The sequence below is a fragment of the Ochotona princeps genome, chromosome 6, assembly GCF_030435755.1.
Source record: "Ochotona princeps isolate mOchPri1 chromosome 6, mOchPri1.hap1, whole genome shotgun sequence".
Lineage (NCBI taxonomy): Eukaryota > Metazoa > Chordata > Mammalia > Lagomorpha > Ochotonidae > Ochotona > Ochotona princeps.
In genome coordinates this window covers 80,811,172-80,828,183 of record NC_080837.1, presented here as the reverse complement: position 1 = coordinate 80,828,183, position 17,012 = coordinate 80,811,172, and the positions used below count along the sequence as shown (strand labels likewise).

Here is a 17,012-nt window from a genome sequence, read left to right as displayed (position 1 = left end):
GTCTCTTAGCAACCACTTGGAGTCTCCCAGCCAGGGGCGGAGCCTCGAAAGCCTCAGCAGGGGTGGGGGAGGGAAGCTGCAGCGGGGAAAGCGGGTGAGACCAATCAGAGATGAATCCTCACCCGGAGCGGCACGCCCCCTCCAACTGTCGCGAGGACGCGGACAGCTTTACGGCAGGCAGGGGGTGGGGGCTGCCGGGGTAAGGAGGGGAGAAGGAAGCAACCAACCAACCAAGTGGCCCCCACCCCGCACCCCCACCCACCCAGGCCTGGTTTACGGCTCCGGGCTCAGGCTCCAGGGCGGCCGCTGATTGGTCGAGGAAGGCTTGGTCCCATCCCAGTGACCCCAAAGTGCTGAAGGGAGGGGGCGGGGGTGGCCCGGTGCAAAGTGCATCCCGAAAGCCCCCTGTCCGGCGACCCCGCCGCCGGCCCTGCGGCCCCCTGGTGACCCGGTGCCTCGCTGTCCCGAGCCCTCCCGAGTCCTTCCGTAGCTGGAAGCCTCCGGCCCGGAGCGCGGCAGCCCCCTGCTCGGAGCTCCTGGACCGGGACTGCCCCCCCCAACCCCACACACACACAGCCGAGCCGGGACTTCCTCCCTGCACCCCGGTCCCGGGGCCGCCTGGATGCTCTGCGGGTGGGGGCCGTGAGGCAGCGAGGAGGCACCCGGGGCCGGCCCTGCCTGGGGGTGTTTCTTCAATGGAGAAGTTGGTGAGTGTGGCGGAGGCTGAGAGGGGGCAGAGACGCGACAGCTGAGCAGACAGGTAAAGTCAGGTAGCTCCCTGAGGGCAGCGGGCAGCGGACCCTGCCCCTGCCCCGGCCGCTGCACCACTCGCCGGGGGCTTGTTTTCCAGGTTGGAGCTGGCTGGGGAAGACACGCGCGAGCTGACCGGGGTCTGCCCACCTACCCCCCGGAGAAGCCGCGGGCTGTGAGCCTGTGACCAGCGCCCCTCATCCAGGTAAGCAGCGTTGTTGATTCCTGGCCCCCACCTCCTCAGGCGCGGCTCGTGTTTTCGGGGAGTTGCCCGGGAATGCACCCCCCTTGCCTGGCCCAGGAGACAGCACTGCCCACGCGTGATCCTAGCCACGTTGATAACTTCCCTGGGCTGCGGACAGCTGCCCTCCCCCCTCGCCTGGTCCCTCTATTTCCGTGTTTTGCATTAACTGGTGTGGCTTTGAGACCTTTTGTCAGTAGCTCCTCCTCCACTCTCCTAGGAATTCCTCAATGCCATGTTGATTGCTTGTTAATTCTGGATGACTCTGCTTTTTAATTAACCCACACTTTAGGGATTTCCCCCCAACTTCTTCCTGTATCCCCTTTTCTCTGCCTCCACCAAAAAAAAAATCTTTTGGGTGTCTTAGCTGACAGCGGTTTGGTACAAGAAGGTAAACTGGTGGCTTGTCTTAGAAAATAATTTTTTTTTTCATTTTTACTTTTTGCTAGTAAAAAGCAAACCTGTTGTCCCTTGTGGGAGCACTTACATGTGAGTCCCATTGGGGCTTCTGCATGTGACACTTACAGATGGGTTGTCAGGAGATAAATAAGACTTGTTCTACCTCCAGTGTTCTAGAAGAACTGATGAACATGTACACGATGTGTTGCCCTTTGACACTCAGAAATTTCCTGAAAAGAGAGGGACGTTCTGATGTGTTGAGGTATGTGGAGTTGATTTCGGCATTCTTCCTAAAGAAGATGACTTCCTATGAAACCCTTGCTGAGAATTCGCTAGATTGAAAGGTGCTGCTGCCCTCTGGAAGTTGAGTTCTGGGAAGTTTACGGCACTAAGGTGGCTCCTAAAGAGGGGTTGCAAGCGTGGGGATGGCACCTGCCAGCCAGGCGGGTGGCTTCTGCCAGTGCAGCGGGCGTGGGGAGCAGCCTGTGAATGTCAGGGTTGTTTTAGTAGTCCCTGTCATTGGGGCATTTTTTAGCACAATGAAGTACTTAGAAACAATTCCGAATTTTGGTTTATTCTGTTCCGCCGGAGTTTGTGTCTGCTGCCCAGTGTCTTCACTGCTTCTACTCTTACTCACAATGTGGCTGAAGATATTTGGGAAACGGACTGGAGGGTTGGCAAGTTCTGCAGGCCTGGGACTCGGCGCCCCCAAGGGAGACTGTGTGGGGTTGAACGGACTCAGACGTGCCTGCTGGCCTTTTTCTCAGCACCCTTGGAGCTGTGTGTAGGGAACCAAGGGTGACTGACCTGTCCGATTGGAACTGAACAGAAATCTATAAAGGTGAACTTCCGTTGGTCAATTATGGTGATTTATGTGTTGAAGTCACCAGAGGCTTGTCAGGGTTAAAACTTTAAAATGCTAAAATATCTGAGGGGTGTTTCAGAGATCAACAGGGATGTTTACTTTTAAGCCTGCTCTGTTAAGTTTTCCTTTTTTTTTTTTTAATTTCCTGCTTTAGGCTTAGCCTACAGTGAGACAGTAGATTTCTGGGATGTTTACGCTGCTGTGGGGTTTGTCACCTCAGGTGTCAGGGGAGGGACTGTGGCCTGGCCAACTTGAGGGTAAAGAACAGACATCGCTTTCCTTGGGGTCCAGCCAGTTCTTTAGCACTGCTTAAGTAATATTCCATGCATTCTCTCAGCCTCTCCTTTTTCTAAGATTAGGGATTTGATATAAAAGTCATCAGCATCTGTCACATTTCTGATGTTACCCTGATTGAGAATGTTTGCTCTTGGTTATGCCAAACATCTAAAATATTTGAGTATTTCTATTTACCAACATGCTCAGTTAGGTAGATTTTTTTTTTCGTATGTATTACATCTGTTGCTAACTTGCTTGGCTTTTAGGGGGAAAAATCATCTGGTTTACTTGCTAACCAACAGATTAATAATCACGCAAGAGAATGATGGATTCTGTTATTGCTCAAGAGATGGGCAGACAGAGCTTCCAACGTCTGGTTTCCTTCCAGATGCCCACAGTGGCCAGGACTGGGCTAGGCTGAAGCCTGGAGCTCAGCCCAGATGGGGCAGCGTCTCACCTGCCAGCACCACTGCTGCCTGAGGCATTGGTGCTGGGCACCACCCGGGGTCTAACCCAGGCACTTCACTGGTGTCCTGACTTCTGGGCCACTCACCTGCTCTGAAGTAGTGGATCTCAATCGAGGACAGTCAGTGATAACGTGTTTTGTATACTGTAGCTAATACTTGCATTTTTTTTTTAACACTGAAAGTGATGTTATTGTTCGTTATGAAACAGGACGCGTGCGGTATATCTTTATTTTGTTCTCACGTAACTTTGGTGGCTTAAGGGTTTGCATACCATCCCTAAAGCGTCCAAGGCATATGCAGTTGATGCTGTCAGAGCCACAAGGCAGAGTTTTCAGCCTGTCGGTTCACACTCAATCCAGTGACGTGGGACCAAATGCATCCCCTTAGTAGCATCGTCGTCTGCTTTCCTGACACTGTCTAGGCAGTGCCTGGAGACACCTCAAATGTGATCCCATACGTCCCTACCAGCAGGACCTCATCATTCATAGCTCCTGAGACTGAAGCTTCGCTTTAGGTCTGGAGAATTGAGTTTGAAATTTTCCTCTGTTGCCTCATCCACATGTCATGAATCTGTGTGCTTTTGCTGGAACTCGGGTGAGTCATAGATAAGTTGTGGATGATAAATCCTTAAGGTATATGGACGCCCATTAACTTGGAGGAAGTACAGATTCCTTGTCCTGGAACATCCCCACTTGGCTGTGTGGAGTGATGCTAGCATAGTGCATTCACTTGAATGGGGGCCGTTGGTTCCCCAGCGCCTCGGGAGGGCTGACAGCGCTTCTGAGAGCGGTCCAGAGTGTGCAGGCTTCATTTCCTTGCGGGCAGGCATCTTTGGCATCTTTGTTTACTCAGCAAGGAAGTGCTTGCTTTTTCTTTCTTTAAGAAGCAAGTGGTTACGTCGTTTCTCGTTGATGCAAGTCCAAAAAGCCTGCTTCTAATTTATATTGCTTAATCAAAAAATGTGTAGACTTTTTAATATTCATACCTGTTAAGTTGTGCTAAAGGAAATTTGGGACTTGTGACCTCCTTGGTGAGGGCTGTGGAATTGCAGGCAGATCTTAAGTGGACTTTGCTGTTATTTTATTCTTTGCTCTATTCCATCAGTATGGGCTTTTTTGGTCTTTTAGCTGTATGAAATGAGGTTCTGGATTAAGCCAAATGAAGTTCAGTTGGTGTCTACATGGAAATTAGGTGGTAGTGTATTTAAATCCCTTAATTTACTTTACTTTAATGAGGTCCCGAGTATGAAAGCTCTAAGCCTGCATTGCTTTCCATGGGGCCCAGGTAGAGTGGAAACCATGCATGAGCCAAAGGCCAGCGTGGTGTTGGCATGCCCGGTGAGGCCCGGCGTCAGAGGGACATGCGCTTTGGAGATGTATTCATGTGTTTGTGTGCCCTGTGGTTTGCTTCCTGCCTGGTATCTGGGGTGGCATTTCCACGCATAGGTGCGCCCTGAGTCCACAGCCATCCTGGACAGTGAGTGGCAGCCGTCTCCTCTGCCTCGGCGACTTCCCTGCTGCGTTAGGTTTTTAGGCGTGCACTCCCTGAGGGAAGACCGACTTTTTCTCATTCTCTCACATCCCTCTGTGGTTTCTAATAGGCATCTTCACCCTTGCGCGCTGAGTTTGCTTTGCAATTACAGTCTCCTCTTCCCTTCCCTCCCCCACCTTTTTATCTGCACACACATGAATAGCTGTGTACTCCGTTAGATGCACACTTCATAAAATAGCCCAGGGAACATTAATCACCTGACTCTTGGGATGTTTTTCTAGTAAATCATTGTCCTAGTTGAGTCTGAGTGATACAGTGGCCGGGAGTCATGGGTCTGTCCCATGTGCCTTGTCCTGTCAATAGCAGCACGGCAGGCACATGCAGGGAGTGTGGCAGGGACTGGTTATCCTGCCTGGTACTGTCAGGGGAGGGAGAAAGTCAGTTCGAACACAGACCGCTCTGTGAAGACGTCGCCCGGGAGCGGCAGCTGTGGCTGAGCCTAGCCAGGCGTTCGGCGGACGCTGGCGTGTCTGACTCAGGTGGCTTGTGTGGGGTCATCGCAGGCTGCTGTTCTCTGTGCGCCCTGCTTGTGGCAACAGGTAACAGTCCCTTCGCTGTTCTCACAGCAAGCCTTTGCCTGTGCACATCCTCAGCGCCCAGCTCTCCTGCCTTCGTCCCCGCCACGCCCAGCTGTCTGCTTGGAGGTGGGGAGTCGGACGCCAGTGGCACCCTTAGCCACCCGAAGGAGCCTTGTGGGGAGGCAGCAGGTGTGCAGGCACCCCAGGATTGTTTGTCCTGCGAGGAACGAGCACAGGTTCTTCCGTGGGGATTTATGAGACCCATTAGGTGGAGACCCGGATCTCTATCTTAAAAATACACTTGAGCTTAGGGTTACAGCAGAATCCCGAGGACAGAGCAGAGGCCAGATCCCCTGTGGACACTGAGGGACGTGCCAGCCGTTACCTCCTTTGGGGTGGGCACTGGCCACAGACCCTTGGATTTCAGCACAGCGTTCATTTCTCCTCCTTTTTCAGTTATTTATTTATTTTAAGATTTATTTATTTTATTGGAAAGGCAGATGTACAGAGAGGAGGAGAGACAGAGAGGAAGATCTTCCGTTCAATGATTCACTCCCCAAGTGGCCACAATGGCCAGTGCTGCCAGCAGCGGTTCCGAAGCCAGGAGCCAGGAGCTTCTTTCCGGGTCTCCCACGCGGGTGCAGGGTCCCAAGGCTTTGGGCTATCCTCAGCTGCTTTCCCAGGCCACAAGCAGGGAGCTGGATGGGAAGTGAAGCTGCTGGGACTAGAACCGGCGCCCATATGAGATCCCGGTGCGTTCAAGGTGAAGACCTTAACCATTACGCTATTGCGCCGGGCCCCAGTTGAGTTACTTATATTGATATGAAGTCACCGATAATTATTTCACACTGTGACTTAAAAACCTAGCATTTGCTGATGCATTGCCTTGCTCAGATGCTCCCATTTGGTCGTGGTGACCCTCTGGGTTGGCTGCCCTGTCCCTCTGTCATGCTGTTCTGGAGCCCCTCCTTACTGCCTGGCACATAAGATAGGCCCAGGCATGGCTTCCGGATCCCCCACCCCAGTCTTAGAATTGAGCACAGCATTCTGCCTGTTCCACACGCTGCCAAGTAGGAGTTCTCCTGACCACAACTGGCTTGTCTGTTTAGAACAGTAGAGTTCTAAATCCAGTTCCATGTCTAGGTCCAAGTTGGCCAGCTTTTTGCCTTCCCCAGAGAAGTTTGACAAGAGGAAAATCAGATAAGAAAAGAGGAATGGGTAAATATAGACCCTGCCCTGGGCAGTGACTGAGAATGCTGTATGGCCAGTAGTCCGTGCCCTATGGCAGGCAGGAGGCCTGGCCCTGTCTATGTGATGTGTACGTGACGGAAGGCTTGGCACACAGCGCATCACAGCAGGGTGGCAGTTCTCCTGGAGTGCTTCCAGCCTGCTGTGTCGAAGCCACTTTGCATGTGCCCTTAACCCTCCCAAAGCTTCCAGAGTTAGGGTGTCACCAGCAGGGAGAAAGAGCGAGAGTTACGGGAAGCTGGCCAGGTGCCTGAATTTGATGTCTTTCTAGAGGAAAAAGTTTCAAATCGATGGACTTGGTGTCTTCAGGGCAAACTTAGAACTGGAATTCCGACACACATGTGTTCCTGTGGATTTGTTCCTTGCCCTGGCCACCTGGTTTGTTGAGTGCACGAGTATTCTCATTGTAATCCTGTTGAGGAGGAATTGGTGATGAATGCCGTTGTTAGAAACAAGCAAAGCCAGTGTGGAAATCTGTTCTCGGTAGGGGAAGAATTCGTGCTCGCCTACAAAGCCGAAATATGTAATTTGTTATTTTCTTCACTCGATCTTTCCCGTAACATTGAAGTCCATGAGGGATGGAGGGGTGGGGGAAGGGATCCTAAAAAGAAACTGCGTTTGAGTTCCTCTTGGAGCTCCGCGGAGTTGACGAGGTCATTTTGTCAGAGAATGGATCTGAGCTCTCTGCTCCCTGGGTTTGCGGAAACGTAAGCCCGTGCAAGGGCAGGACGTGGGGGCAGCCCTGGTTCTTCATGATTCCCCAGAACTTTCCCACAGTTCTTGTTCTGTCTGTTTGCAGGCTGAGAAGGCACTTGGGCTAAGCAGGCTGGGCCCCACTGAACATCTCCCCACCATGCTGTATGTGCACCATGGTCCCTAGGTGTCCACAGCTCAGAAGAAGGGACGCTCTTCCACCAGGTAAGGCGGTACAGGGTCTCCAGGCACCCATGCTGTTTTGGCAGACAGTCTTTGGAGGTCTTAGATCTGCCCTTCACATCAGCTTGGCATACGCTAGGAGAAAAATCGGCGTTATTTTTACAGTGTTTTTCTTCTTGGTAGAACTCAGGTAGGTTTAACATCAGCATCCTGTTGAAAAGGGACCTGTGGAACGCAGTGTGTCTGAGTGTGCAGTCCTGGCTTCCTGGGCTCCTTCTCGTGAGTTTTAGCATTTACAACACTGAAAATAAGGAAAGGCTGCTCCAGACAAGATTCTTTATTTTCTTTCAAAACTTCTCCGATAAGAGACTTCATTGTAGTTATGTAATTAAGCGAAAGGATGAGGAACTCTTATGGAGGAAGCAGATTGTTAAATCTCTCCCAGTTTTCTCTGAGGAAATAGCTCCCCAGCAGTCACATTGGTGAAAGTCGCTCCCTTGGTAGTGGTGCTTAGAGCTGGATGCAGACCCGGGTGCTGCACTGGGCACACCTGCAGGTGCCTGGGTGCTGTGCCTGTGCCGAGCTGACGCAGGCTGGGCTACGGCATATCGGCAGCTCCCTGGGTGCTGTGACTGTGCCGAGCTGACCCGAGCTGGGCTACGGCATACCTGCGGCTCTCTGGGTGCTGTAACTGTGCCAAGCTGGGCTTATGGCACATCCGCAGCTCCCTGGGTGCTCTGACTGTGCCAAGCTGACCCAGGCTGGGCTGTGGCACACCCACAGCTTGCTGGGTGCTGTGACCATGCCGAGATGACCCGAGCTGGGCTTACTTGTCCCTAAGTGCAGGCAGTTATGAGAAGTTTTGCAAGATTATCCTGAGATATCTAACCCACATTTGAGAACAAAGTGTCTAAAGGGCTTTATCACATAATTTTTGTCCTTATTTTTAGAAGCGGAAAGTACTAATTGAGAGATGAGTTTAATCTTTTCCTGCAAATTAGCTCAATAGAATAACTTCTTAGAACCTTGTTAGTTTAGGTTTCTGTGTGTACTTAACTTAAAAGCCTGCCAAAACTGGTTTTGTGCGAACCTCCACTCGCACACACAGAATGCAGGATTGGAATGTCTGTCGGTGTGGAGATCTCATTCATGTTGGGCTTGCTTGCAGGTCTCTTGGGGCCCAGTGAGTATGGGGATTCGCTGTACCACTTTTTCCTTTAAAATAATTTTATCACAGTGCTCACCAGCATTTTATTTGGACTCTCGGAGTTTTAAAATATATGATCCTGCTGCTTTGATTATTTTTGGAGTAAAATATCTGGAAAACAGAGTTTAGAAAAATGTAGAGCGGCTGTTCTAGAGTCCAAGATGGAAAACACCGATAGAAAGGAGAGCAGATGAACAAGAAGCAGCGTAGTCCCAGCGTTTGATTCCCGTTTTCTTCATCTGGCCACTTCTCTGCCCAGCCTGTCGCACTCTGAGCTGAAAAGAAGATGTTCAGATACTTATAGAAAGTTACCCTGAAGGCTTTTGCTTTTTGTTTGCTTTTGGTTTCTTTTATTCTTTTTCTTAATTTGCTGCTCATGATTGTCTGTAGTTTTCACAGCATATGATTTCATACTCCATATGTATTATTTGAAAGGCAGATTTACAGAGAGAGAAATCTTCAGTCCACTGGTTCACTTTCCAGATGATGGCAGCCGCTAGAGCTGAGGCAATCCAAAGCCAGTAGCATCTTTGGGGTCTTCCACATGGGTGCAGGAGCCCAAAGACCTGCGCTGTACTCCACTGCTTTCCCAGGTCATAAGCAGGGAGCTGGGTCGGGAAGTGGAACAGCAGGGACACGGACTGCACCGCCTCCCTCCCCTCCGTATGGGATGCTGGCACTGTGGACAGAGCATTAGCCTGTTTTGTCACTGTACTACCACCCCTGATATTCCCTGTTTCTTCACTTTGATCTCTGATAGAATCCTTAAGCAGTGGCTTACATCTCCTTCATGGGGCCTGAAGTAAGTCAGAGGTCCTGAGGTCCATGCTGCCCTGTCTTGCTTCCTGGTGTTACCTCCCGTCTTACCTAAAATCATGCAGCTGTGCTCATAGGCTGCTTGCTTTGAGTTTTCAGAAGGGTGCAGGAGAGTTTTCTGTTTTTTCCCCCCCAAGGGTACAGGAGTTTACGCCAGGATTTTTTCTGCAACTGTTATCGTCTTAGGCAAATTACCAACAGTTTCGGGGTCAGCGAGTGCATGTTCATTAGTTGTACAGATTGTCACTACCAAGGCTTTTGGATTCAGACAACAAACAATGCTGTACACAAGTAGTATCAACGTCCTCTGTGCACCTGCCGTTACAGGCTGATCCCTGGGACCTCATGAACCCTCTGTGACAAGCGGACTCAGCTAGGATGTTACACCACCACTGTCGAAGGAACCCTGAGCTCCAGGAGGAATTGCAGATCCAGGCCGCCGTGGCCGCCGGGGATGTTCACACGGTACGGAAGATGCTAGAGCAAGGCTACTCTCCGAACGGCCGTGACGCCAACGGCTGGACCCTGCTGCATTTCTCCGCCGCACGAGGGAAGGAGAGATGCGTGCGAGTCTTCCTGGAGCACGGAGGTGAGTTGGCAACAGACAAACCTTTTTCCCAAGGAGACGCTTGAAATGCGCTCCTGTGTAGTGTGTAAAGGGTATGTGAGGCCGTATAATTTGAATGCCCCTCTCTCACGTTAACACTCAGCATCCTGTCTCCTCAGTGAAGAGCTCTTGCTGTTGGCAGTGAGTGAGCTTTGTTGGGGAGCGGGCTTGGCCGTGTGCAGTGGTCAACTGCCATGCCCAGGTTAGCCCAGCTCCTCCTCGGGGTGCTCAGGTTAGCCCAGCCCCTCCTCGGGGTTCTCAGGTTAGCCCAGCCCCTCCTCGGGGTTCTCAGGTTAGCCCAGCTCCTCCTCGGGGTTCTCAGGTTAGCCCAGCCCCTCCTCGGGGTTCTCAGGTTAGCCCAGCCCCTCCTCGGGGTTCTCAGGTTAGCCCAGCCCCTCCTCGGGGTTCCCAGGTTAGCCCAGCCCCTCCTCGGGGTTCCCAGACACCTTTATTGCAGAAGAGACTGTGGTTCCTGCAGTTTGTAGAAGGACCACGTTCTCCTTGCTGATTCTTGCTTAATCGGAGACACCTCGGACAGGCCCCCGGGTGCACTGTGGGCCTCAGGACACCTCGGACAGGCCCCTGGGAGCACTGTGGGCCTCAGGACACCTCGGACAGGTCCCTGGGAGTACCACGGGCTTCAGGACCCCCTGACTTTTCTCTCTTTTTTAACCTCTCTTAATTCTGGGAGCTCTCTTTTAGAATGTTTGGGAATACCTCTTCTAGCACTGTGTCTGACTTCTAGGCCTTCTCTGAAGGAGACTGATGATATGAAGTCCACTTTTATGTTAATATACACAGCTGCAGATTACATTTAATGTTTGATGTTTTAAGTTTTAAAACTATCAGTTGCCCTGAATAGATCCACTTTTTACCCCTCCAGTTGAACTGTGAGCTCCTTTGCTTTCCTTAAAGATGGAGCCTGTGTATGTTACCGTCTGTTCATGCACTGTACCGCTCAGTTCCAGGGTCAGGCAGCTGGACTGGCACTCACGTTACACCTGTGCTACTTCAGGGCCTGCAGTGGTTTGGTTTCATTCCTCAGGTGTGCTTTTACCAGCCTGGCCAGACTTGCCTGCATCCTAAGTGCAGAAAACATTACAAGCCCCACAGTTCTCCTGAGGACCGTGTGAATTATGTGCCCGTACAAATACAAAGGCTCAGAGCTCAGACTAAGTGCATGGAGAGATGCTAAACCTGAGCCTGGGGCTAGTCCCACATCCCAGGGGCCCTGAAGTGGCAGCCGTATGCCTGGAGCAGTTGGCCGTCAGCAGGACCCAGACTGGGGCTGGCCGGTATGTGCACAGTAGCTGTCTTCATGTCACTTCACCTTACGAATTGCAAGACCTCGCTTGTGAACTTAATCAGGGGAGTTGTTAGCAGAAAGCCAGGCAGAAGACCTGGAGAAACAAAGCAAAGCAAAATGAAACCCTGAAAGGTAGGTGTCAGATCAGAACCTTGAAGAAGTCCTGGAAGCACTTAGTCAAATCAAAGACCAAGGCCCGGGCTCTCATTGTTTATTCCATCCAGTCCTGTTATTTTTTGTTTTTGCCAGCCATACTCTTAAAAAAAAAAAAGGAATTTTAAACAAGTTCAGATATTCATGTAACACATGAACATTGTCGCCTTTAAAAACATAAAATCCATCTTCAAATAAAGTGCAAGTACAGCCCAAGTCCCCTTGCAGAGCCCAGTCTGTGTGCCTACTGCTGCGCAGGGGAAGTATACAGGGGACAGTCTCATTTACTGCTACACTTCCAAATTCTTTCTTTTCACTTTTTTCTTTTCTTTCCTTTCTTCTTCTTTTTAAAGATGTATTTATTCATTTAAAAGGCAGAGTTGCAAAAAGAGGGAGAGACAGAAAGAGAATGGAGACAGAGATCTCCCATCCTCAGGTTCACTTGCCAAGTGGCCACGTGGGTACAGCTGAGCCAGGCCAGAGTTGGGACCCCCTGGAACTTGTTTGCCTCTCTGATGTGAATGTGGGAACCCAGGCACTTGGGCCCTCCTCCACTGCTTCCCCAGGTGCATTGGCAGGGAGCTGGATCAGAAATGGAGCAGCTGGAACTCAAACCTGTGCCCTTGGAACACAGGAAACACTGACTTCGTTATTCTATGTCACATGTTTTTTGCACAATTATATAATTTCTTTACAGTCAGGATTCTGCAGACTTTTCCCATGAAAGGCAAGGGAATGAGCATTTCAGGTTTGTAATCCCTACAGTGGTTTCTGTTGTAGGTAGTCAGCTTCGCTGCTGAAATGTGAAAACAGCCAGACATGATATTAAACTAACAGGTGTGGTTCTGTTCCAGTAAAACTTTCTTTATTAAAACAATTGTGAGAGGGGAAAAAAGAAATCCAATGATGGGCTACTGTTTCTGAACCCTGTTGTCCTTCTGGTTGTGCTCATGTGGATGGGAGGATGGAACTGTGTGTGTCTAGTGGCATACTCACACTGAACAGCTGGGTCCGTCTTGATTTACATACTCACATTCTACTCGTTCGAAGTGTACAGTTCAGCGACTTTTAGAAGTGGGCATCTGTCAGCATAACCAGTTTTACAACATTTTTATTACTCCAAAAGGGAGTCTCATGGCAGTTCTGTAGTACCGTATGGCTACTTCATAAAAGTTCATCAAAATGGCATTTAAAAGATTAGCTGATTTTGATACAAAAGACATTTTTATATCCTTCATAGTTTTCATGTTTTCCCGTGAACTCCCTCAGAACTCCTTGTATATTCAGATATACTCTGCTCTGTTCCTTTCAACTGTTTAAGGCTATGTTTATTAATGTGGATGTGCCAACATTTGTCAAACAGCCTCTCATTTTTTGCGTTTGTCTTTGAATTAAGTTTTCTCAGCACATTTTATTTTTTAGACACACATAACTACAACCTGATTAAATCTACTGTACACGCTTCGGTGAGGGGGAAGCACCTGCTCTTCAGCGCTCACTCTGACTTCCCTTCCAGAGGCTGTGGCTTTCATTCATTTCTTTAATACCCTGAAGAGTGTCTGTGCATACGTACTTGCTGACCTTCTGCCTTCCAGCTTGCTCCCACTGTTTTGATTAATGGGTTTATTGGAAAGACGGTATACCAGAGAGAGAGTGAGAGGGAGACACAGAAAGACCTTCCATTTGCCGGCTCATGCCCCAAATGTCTACAACTGCTGGGGCTGGGCTAGGCAAAGCTGGGAGCCAGGAACTGCTGCCTGGTCTCCCACACAGCTGGTGTGGCCTCATCTCCCACATGATTGGCGTGGCCCAAGCGCATGGGCCGTCCTGCACTGCTTTCCCAGGTGCGTCAGCAGGAAGCAGAACGAACAGCAGAGTTCCCAGGAGTTGAACCCATATGGGATGCCAGTGTCACAAGTAGGGCTGCACTGGGTAGCTGAGCCCTCACCCTGTCCCTTTGAAGGTGTATTTATTATTTTGAAAGAGTTACAGAGAGAGAGAACTCCCATCCTCTGATTCACTCCCCAGGGTGCCACAGCAGCAGGGACTTAGCCTTGCCGAAATCAGAGGCCATTAGCAGGGAGTTAGATGAGAAGTGGAACAGCCAGGACCCACACCAGAGCCGAATGGGATGCAGGCGTCATGGACCTTGGCTTTCCCCACTACGCTACAACACTGGCCCCTGCCGCTGCCCTGTCCTGTTTTGTTGCACCTCTTGATCTTTTTCGCATATACTTACTGTGTTACAGTAGCTAATTATCAGGGTGTGACTGTCTCAGACTCCACTGTAGGAGTCTCATTCACACTGACGAGCTGGTGGTGGCCACTGTAACTTGTTTCCGTTGTTACCTTGACAGACCCCTCTGCCCGTGGAGCGGTCCGTGGCTTGGGTAATTCCTAGAGTGTGGTTGCCCAGTTAGAACCTTGACCTGTGGATACTGACTAAGGGTCCCCCAACAAGGTTGTGACTGACTGGGCTGGCGCCACCCCACCTTAGCAAGAGTCCCTGGCCACACGACTTGCTTTTCCTGTGTGAAATGCTTGCCACTTTGCATTTTTTTTAAGGTTTATTTTTATTGAAAAGTTAGATATACAGAGAGGAGGAGAGACAGAGGAAGATCTTCTGTCAGATGATTCACTCCCCAAGTGGCCACAACGGCTGGTGCTGTGCCAATCCAAAGCCAGGAGCGTCTTCTGAGTCTCCCACTTGAGTGCAGGGTCCCAAGGCTTTGAGGTGTCCTCTACTGCTTTTCCAGGGCACAAGCAGGGAACTGGATGGGAAATGGGGCTGCCGGGATTAGAACCGGCGCCTGTATGGGATCCCACCGCTTGCAAGGCAAGGATTTTAGCTGCTAGGCCACCACATTGGGCCCGCATTGTTTTTGTTTGTTTTCAAAAATTAGGTATCAGCAACAAGATATCCAAAGGCTTAGACTTTTATCTTTTCTTTAAAAATTGGCTTGCAAGAATTGTTTTTTTTTTTTTTTTTTTTTTTTTTTAAAGATTTATTTTATTTTTATTACAAAGTCAGATATACTGAGAGGAGAGACAGAGAGGAAGTGGAGCTGCCGGGATTAGAACCAGCGGCCATATGGGATCAAGGCGAGGACCTTAGCCACTAGGCCACGCCGCCAAGCCCCGGCTTGCAAGAATTGTTTATGTATGCTCTGCTTTGTGGTTTGGAGGGTGAATGATCTCTTCCAGATTTACGGTTTCTTCACATCACAGGTTTTTGTTTTGAAAAGACAAAGAGAGATAGAGGAAACTTTACTGATTGACTCCTCCAGATACTGCAACAATTGGGGCTGCCTCGGGAACTCAGTGCAGGTCTCCCATTAGGTGACAGGGACCCGTCACCCCTTGAGCGGTCACTGCTGTCTGCCAGGGTCCGCATGGACAGGAAGCTCGAGTCGGAACCCAGGGCCAGGTACTGAACCTCCATTGGCATCTGATGTGGGGCTCGGCCATCTTTGCCTGCTTCCTAACTGCCAGTCTGAGTACCTGCCCCCACTGCCCCCACATTCTTTGTAAAAATAACTTGGACATATTTGACTTCTTAAATGTTCACTTGTATTTGATTACTTGGAAGGCAGAGTGACAGAGAGAAAAAGATCTATCTACTGGGTTCATTCCCCAGAGAACCACAAACAGCCAGGACTGGGCCAGGTGGAAGCCAAGAGACTGAATGCCAGCCATCCAGGTGTCCCATGTAGATGACAGGGCCCCCTGGCACTTGGGGTCCTCGTCTAGTGTGGCCAAGAGTGCATTCCTTGGTAGGAAGCTGGGTCGGGGTGCAGGAGCTGGGCCCCAATCCCTAGCCCACTGACAGAAGACATGGGCACTCCCGGGGTGGCGTACTGTGTGTGTGCCACAGTGCCCCTGTGTTGCCATCCTTGGGCAGACGTCTGTTTTAACATAGAGGAGGGTATTTCCTTTTCACCTGCGGTTTGCGCCTTCGTGTCTTGTTGAGGCCGTTATCTGTGTACGTATTCGTCTGTACAGTTTTGTGGCGTTTGAATCAGCCTGTGAGAATGTATTTCTGTATCTGACATGAGATGTGCTGGTAACAAGTTTACTTACACTTGGACTTGGGATCCCTCATGTGGCCATAGTATTTTGGCGTTAGCCAAAGTACTGTTGCTCTTGTCTTGTTTTAAACATGTTTCAAATTTGTAAAGTTTGTCTTTATTTGAAAGGCCAACAGAAAGGGAGAGAAAGAGACTGATTGTCTGCCTGACAGATCACTCTGCAAGTGCCCACCAGAGCCCAGGGTGGGCCAGGGTGAGGTCAGGGGCCAGGAGCACCATCCGGGCTCCCATTGCTGAGAATATTCTAGCCGTCATCTGGCTCCCATGGTGTGCCTTAGCGGGAAGCTGGAGGGGACGCAGAGGTGAGACTTGGTCCCAGGCACTCCAATGTGGGATGGACACGTCCTTAGTGGCCCTGTAACATTGCCCTTGTTTATTCTTGCATAGTTCTGTTCACCTGCCTCCCTTTCGCTTCCTAGCACCATTATCAACCATCCTGGAGAAGTTAGTGGGAGAGGAAACCCCTCCTGCACTGCGGCATGGACCCCAGTCCATGGGTGAGGCTCTCTCTGCTCTGTGTTAGTGCAGTCCTGGCCCCTGGGCTCCAGCACAGGCAGACTGGCACGGCCCAGGCTGAGGCCCTGTGCCGTGGTCCTTGCCAGTTCCTGGCACCGAGGCCCCTGCTGACCATGCCCACATACAGAAACCGCCTGAACTCAACACTCTCCTCTGCTGTGACTGGACCATTCACGAATTATAGCAGATTCTGCCCCTGGAATAGTTGTTGAATCTTTTCACTGGAGACACCAGTCCTGTTGGGCAGGGCACCCTCATTCCTCCATGCTCTCCTCCAGTCTGCCCCTCCCCCCAGTGTCCCGATGGTGACGTGGTCAGCTAGCTGTGAGGGCGTAAATGCTGCCCTTCCGGCCCCAGTCCAGTGATGATGGCAGCTCTCTGCAGGACTGGCTCCTCTCACCTGTCCAGCTGCAGCTTTGAGCTGCAGCCCCTGTGTCCGATGGCTGTCACTGAGCTCAGTCTCCTGGGATCACACTGGGCCTCTCTCTCACTCCCTGCCCCTTCACCTTCCTCATGCCCATGCTCCCTCGGCAGCACTTTCTCCCAGACACTTCACCTCGGGTTTACGTCCCTGTTGGGTGACACTCATGTTCCCCTACCCAAGGGTAGGACCTGCAACTGCTTCACTGGCAGCAAGCAGGAGATTTAGGCCAGTCTCGAGATGCCGTCCTCCGGCCTTACAGAGATGAAAGCGCTCGTCAAGTGGGCCACCTTCCCGGTGCATTAAGAGCTGCCCGAGAGCATCACGCATGCCCTTTCCAAAATCACCAAATAGGTGGAAGTGGAGGTCACTCTGCATCCCTCCCTGTCCCCATTTGCTCTGCTGTGTGTGAGTGAAGGGCACACACACAGAGAACTGTGTAGTGAGGTGTGGGAGCCAGGCAGTCCCCTTTAGGTCATTTTCCATGCATTTTACTCTGCTTCTGCTGAGCACCTTTTGAATGCCTGGCCCTGCGTTATGCACCGAAGGACAGAAATGAGCGAGATGGTGCTAGTCCCGTGGGCAGATGCATGTGTAATCAACACTCATTGAAATTCAGGACAAGTGAACCAGGGTAATGATGGAGTGGCCGGCCTGGCCGACCATCTGCCTCATACACCAGCAGAAGTGCAGCTGGGCTGCCGGCC

At 50.8% G+C, this 17,012-nt stretch overlaps 1 protein-coding gene across 1 annotated transcript in view; it reads left to right on the top strand.

The window, feature by feature from the left end:
- The first annotated feature begins 154 nt into the window (after nt 1-154).
- Nucleotides 155-17,012, top strand: part of ASB7 (ankyrin repeat and SOCS box containing 7) — a 36,751-nt gene continuing 19,893 nt past the window's right edge. Inside the window, exons 1-4 of the mRNA XM_058666567.1 lie at nt 155-760; nt 851-955; nt 7,141-7,233; nt 9,542-9,803. Coding sequence (XP_058522550.1) covers nt 9,593-9,803 — 211 coding nt within the window. The 5' untranslated portion in view covers nt 155-760; nt 851-955; nt 7,141-7,233; nt 9,542-9,592. The remainder of the gene's footprint in view (nt 761-850; nt 956-7,140; nt 7,234-9,541; nt 9,804-17,012) is intronic.